This window comes from Rhinopithecus roxellana, chromosome 4, assembly GCF_007565055.1.
Source record: "Rhinopithecus roxellana isolate Shanxi Qingling chromosome 4, ASM756505v1, whole genome shotgun sequence".
Lineage (NCBI taxonomy): Eukaryota > Metazoa > Chordata > Mammalia > Primates > Cercopithecidae > Rhinopithecus > Rhinopithecus roxellana.
This window is the reverse complement of record NC_044552.1, coordinates 3,917,047-3,921,591: the sequence shown is the minus strand read 5'-3', so window position 1 is coordinate 3,921,591 and position 4,545 is coordinate 3,917,047. Positions and strand designations below refer to the sequence as shown.

General features: G+C 56.0%; 1 protein-coding gene across 1 annotated transcript; it reads right to left on the bottom strand.

Annotated features, from left to right (window-relative positions):
- Positions 1-219: 219 nt before the first annotated feature.
- LOC115896958 (ras association domain-containing protein 10) lies at positions 220-2,486 on the bottom strand. The gene has a single exon (XM_030929217.1). It carries the CDS (start codon positions 2,252-2,254, stop codon positions 734-736), a length of 1,521 nt encoding a protein of 506 aa, XP_030785077.1. The 5' UTR covers positions 2,255-2,486; the 3' UTR covers positions 220-733.
- Between the last annotated feature and the right edge of the window lie 2,059 nt (positions 2,487-4,545).

The window sequence follows — 4,545 nt, the reverse complement described above, 5'->3', positions numbered from 1 at the left end:
TTATGTTTGCCAGGATTTATATCTCAAATGATTATGTTTGGCTTTTGTAATAATAAAAGGTTATTTTGGGAAAAGAATTCCCTTTTAACATCTACTGTGTTTACTAGGAGGAAATACAGAGTTAGACTTCGATACAGTCTAGCCTTTGAAAGAAAATAAAAGACAAATGATTTAGCAGATGGGTAACTCCCAAATCTGCAGAAATGTAAACAGCCAGGATTTTGGGGCCTATGGGTTTTATCAAAGATGTAAGAAAGGCTGAGACCGACACCAGTGTGTCCTCTTTGGCTAGTTTTAACACGTTTACAGTCACAATTAACATTCAAGGAATTTCCTTTTCATCCAAGTGTTTCTTTTAAAAGCATTTCATACCACAAACTAAAATTCTAGCTGCCACCAGTCCTTCCCATACAGAAGAGTAGTGAAATCTCCATAATACTTTCTTACTTTGAAAATGGGCTCGGACCACGTCAATTTCCTTGGGGTATTTGTTTTCCAATATAGGGGGTTCTCGCCTCCTCCCTCCTTCCCTCTCTTTAAAGAACTTGTACTGGGGACCCTACTTCTTCGTCCTTCACCCTCCTCCGCACTCACCCCGAAGCCAGATGAGCGCGAGCCTGGGCAAGCGTCCTAAGCCCTCCCCTGGCCCAACAGCCTGGTTTCAAGTCCCTGAGCCGGCCGGCCCACTGCGTTCTGCAAGAAAAAAGAGATCCCTGTTTCCCCCCCGCTACCCCTAGACAAGGGATTCGCACATGGGCACGGAGTCCGAGTCTTGGCTATGCATAGAGCTCAGCCCCGTATCTGAGTCTTCGTCGTTGCCAGGACCGCTCTTGGCCAGTCCACGGGCCTGGTCCACCCACATGTCGGCGCAGGCTTGAGGTCCAGGTTCCCGCGAGGGACCGCAGGAGCCAGGAGCCCCATCCGGTGCCACTGTCAGCTCCAAAGTGTGCAAAGTTTGCAGAAGGCCCTGTAGCTCGCGCTCCTTGTTGTCCCATTGCTGCTGGCTGTAATCCAAGTCCGACTTGACGGCCTCCAGGTCCGTGTTGAGCCGCAGCCCGATGTAAAGGCTGGTACTGAGCTGCGTCCTGACCCGTTCCTGCTCCAGCAGCAGCTCGCCCTCGGGGCCGCCGTCGGGCTCCGGGGGTTCCTCCCGCGCCGCCAGCTCCTCCTGGCGCCGCCGCATCCACCTCTGGTTGAGTTCCTCCTGAATCTCGGCTGAAAGGCGCTCCAGCAACTCCTCCTGCTGAACCCGTTGCTCCTGAAGCCGCAGCAAGTCGTCGCAGCGCCGGGCCAGCTCCTCCAGCGCCGCCGCCTGCGCCTCGCCGTCTAGAGGGGGCGCCGACGCCGCCTCTGCCTCCGCCGCCACCTCTTCTGGCTCCTCTCCCGGGCTGGACCCGTCGAGCTCGATGCCTGCCCCAACCAAGTAAGTGTCCTGCACGTAGTTGACCCCGTGACGCCGCATGCGGTCCAGGTGCACCTTGGCTTCGTAGCGGTCGATCTCGCGGTCCAGTTCGTGGAGCCGCTGCACCTGCTGGCGAATGGTGTGGTCCTGGGAGAGCACCAGATGCACCAGCGTCTCCATGCGCTCCACCGACGCGCTCTCGTGGGCCCGCGGAGACGAAGAGCAGGACGAGGCAGTGGACGACGAAGTGGAGGAACAGGACGACGGTGGCTGCTGCTGGCGCCGCCGGTTGAGCTTGGCCAGTTTGCGAAAGGCCTTGCGAACCACTCGCCGCTGTTTCTCCTGGGTCATGGCCAGGCTGGGCCGCGCGGGGGCCCCGCGGGCCGGACAGGGGCGCTCTCGGCTGAGCACTACGCGCGCCTCCGCGCTGCGCGGGCCGGCGTTAGGCAGCGATGCCTCGCTGCGCACTAGCACGAAGCGCACATTCTCTTGCTCTTCGCCCCAGGCAGCCCAGAGGCGCAAAATGCGAGTCTTGTTAGGGAGGATGCGCTCAAAGCCGCGCCACTTCTCCACGATGCAATAGCACTGCGGGGGCCCACACAGCATGCCCTGCGGCAGCGCCTCGTCGTCGTCCTCGTCGTCCTTGTCCGGAGGTTCGGGAAGCTCTCCCGGGCCAGGCGGGTCGCCGGCCGACCCCCGCCGCCGGCTCCGCCGCTGTCTCCGTCGCCGCCGGCAGCCGTCCTCCAAAAGCACTCGCACAACGTCCGAGCAAGTGGTGCGGAGGGAGAGACCGGACACCAGCTTCTCTTCCTGGCATATCCATACCGATATCTTCTTTTCCGAAGGATCCATGGCGCAACCAGGGCGCAGGTGGCAGGTCCGGCCGGGCTCTGCTGGGGCAGAAAGGACAGCAAGGGCAGCCCAGTAGCTCTGGGATGGGAGAGGAGCCCGTGCCGCCTCCTGCGGCTGCACTAGCCCTGCTTCCCCGCTGCGCACCGAAGGCAGGCTGGAAAGCGACTGTGGCTGTGGTCGCGGTTACGGCTGCGCTCTGCCCGGACGACGGGCGCTCCCGGGGCAACGCGCCCGGGACCGGCTCCCGCCGCTCTGGCTCTACCCAAGGTGCCCGGGACCTCCGGGTTTTGCTCCTCCCCACGTGGCTCCACCCCTTCCCGTCCCCCAGCGCCCAGAGCTGTGGCTGGAAGTACAGGAGGCTCAGGGCCCAGGCCCGCCCCTTGCAGCCTTGCGGTGCAGCGTGCGCCCCGTCCGCCCCTCGCTCGCGTTGCGGACATCCTGAGTCTCGGCCTTTTTCGCCAAATCGCTGCTCTGCCGCGGGCCTACGCAAGGGAAGATTCAAGGGCCCCTCTACTTCAGGGAGTGGAGCCCGCGCCTCGGCACGGATCAGCTGTGCGTCTCCCTTGGCCTACTGGCTCTTCTCCTTGTGTCTATAGCTAGCTGGACGCATCTTGACTTTTATCTTCTCATCTTTCCTGGCACCTCCAGACGCATTTCCTGGTCCCTCAAGGCAGCGGTGCCTGGGGAGTGCACTTTGCACAGACAGGGAAACCGAGGCACTCAGCGGTCTCCAATGGAGACGCTCTAATCGCATTCCACGTCCAGCTAGCGCTATAAGAGCTGCCTCTAACGCGGAGGGCCTCCCGGTCTTCCTCGACAGGAAGCAGTATTTGCATATCTAAGGAGAACAAGATTCAGCAATGTGCTCCGGAGCAAGTGCAGGCAAGGAACGGTCTGGGCTGGAGGGGGACAGACGTTCAGAGGCGGCTGCCGGTTTCCTGTAGTGTCACGTAAGTGGGTCTCCACGTCATCTTCACCTTAGCTTCCCCCAGCCTTCTTGGGAGAGGGGCTCCTCATTCTAGTGGGAGTTCAGGGCCCAGACCCAAGTCACAAGCTATTTTTATGCTTTCCACCTCCATAAGGGGAAACCGTGAAGGCTTCTGGCATTTTCTAATATTCAGACATGGTCCAGAAGAGATAACAGCCAAGGTTTACAGCGCAAGAAACCCAAGGCCACAATGCAAGTGAACTTGTTTCATCCTTAACTACTGATGAGGATAATCCATTGCGTGCAAGGCTTGCCCTTAGCTTGTCCTTGTGAGCACAGGTCTAATAATAAGCTCACTCCCTTTCTTCAAGACCTTGGATGGCTCCCCATTGCCTCTTGGCTAAAGCACTTTTGTTCATTCAGTGATTCACTCAGCAAATATTTATTGAGTACCTACTGTGCTCCAGGTCCTATCGCTAGGGATTTGACAATGAACGAATCGCCAGTTCTGGTTTGCAAGGAGTTCACAATTCAGTGGAAGAGCACAGCCAAATAAACATTCCCAACACAATGTCTTGTGTCCTCTGATAAGGGAGAGCAAGAGGTTTTGGGGGAACATGGAGTGGCATCCAACCCATCTTGGAGGGGCAAGGAAGTCTTTCCCCCAGAGGAGGTGTCTTAAGCAAGACCCAAAGGACCATTAGAGTCTGCCAAAAGGACAGTAGATGAAGGGGAGGGACAAGCAGTATTCTAGAAGGGATTGTAGTGCAGTCAGGAATCAAGAGCATGTTAGTTACTGGGGCTGTCAGGTATTTGAGAGGAGTGTCTAAAATTGAGGTTGAATGATTGAACAGGAACAGGATCAGGAAGGGCCTTTAATTCCATGCTTATGTATTTGGATTTACCTTAAAGACAGTGAGAACCCATAGGGTGCAAATCTGGAGTCAGAACAGCCAAGTAAAAATCTCAGCAGCACTTACTAGCTCTATAACCTTAGGAAAAGTATTAATCTCTCTGAGCTTCAGTTTCCTTATCTGTAAAACGTTGATAATAAAAAAATACCTCCCTAATAGAACTGGTGTAAGGATTAACTGCCTGGGCCTGGTAAATCCCCAATAGTTTTATTGGGGGGTTGGAAAGCTGGGAGGTATATTAGTTTTCTATTGCTGTGTAACAAATTATCACAAACCTAGTGACTTAAAACAACACCCATCTATTACTTCACTGTTCTGTAGATCACAAGTCCAAGTTGGCATGGCTGCTGCATACTTTGCTCAGGATGTCCCAGGCAAAAGGCAGGGTATAGGCTGGTTCAAGTTCCTGTCTGAAGGCTCTGGGGGAATACCCACTTCCAAATCCATTC

Coding starts and splice junctions, on each gene's coding strand:
- LOC115896958 (XM_030929217.1), bottom strand. CDS start 2,254: ATGGATCCTTCGGAAAAGAAGATATCGGTATGGATATGCCAGGAAGAG.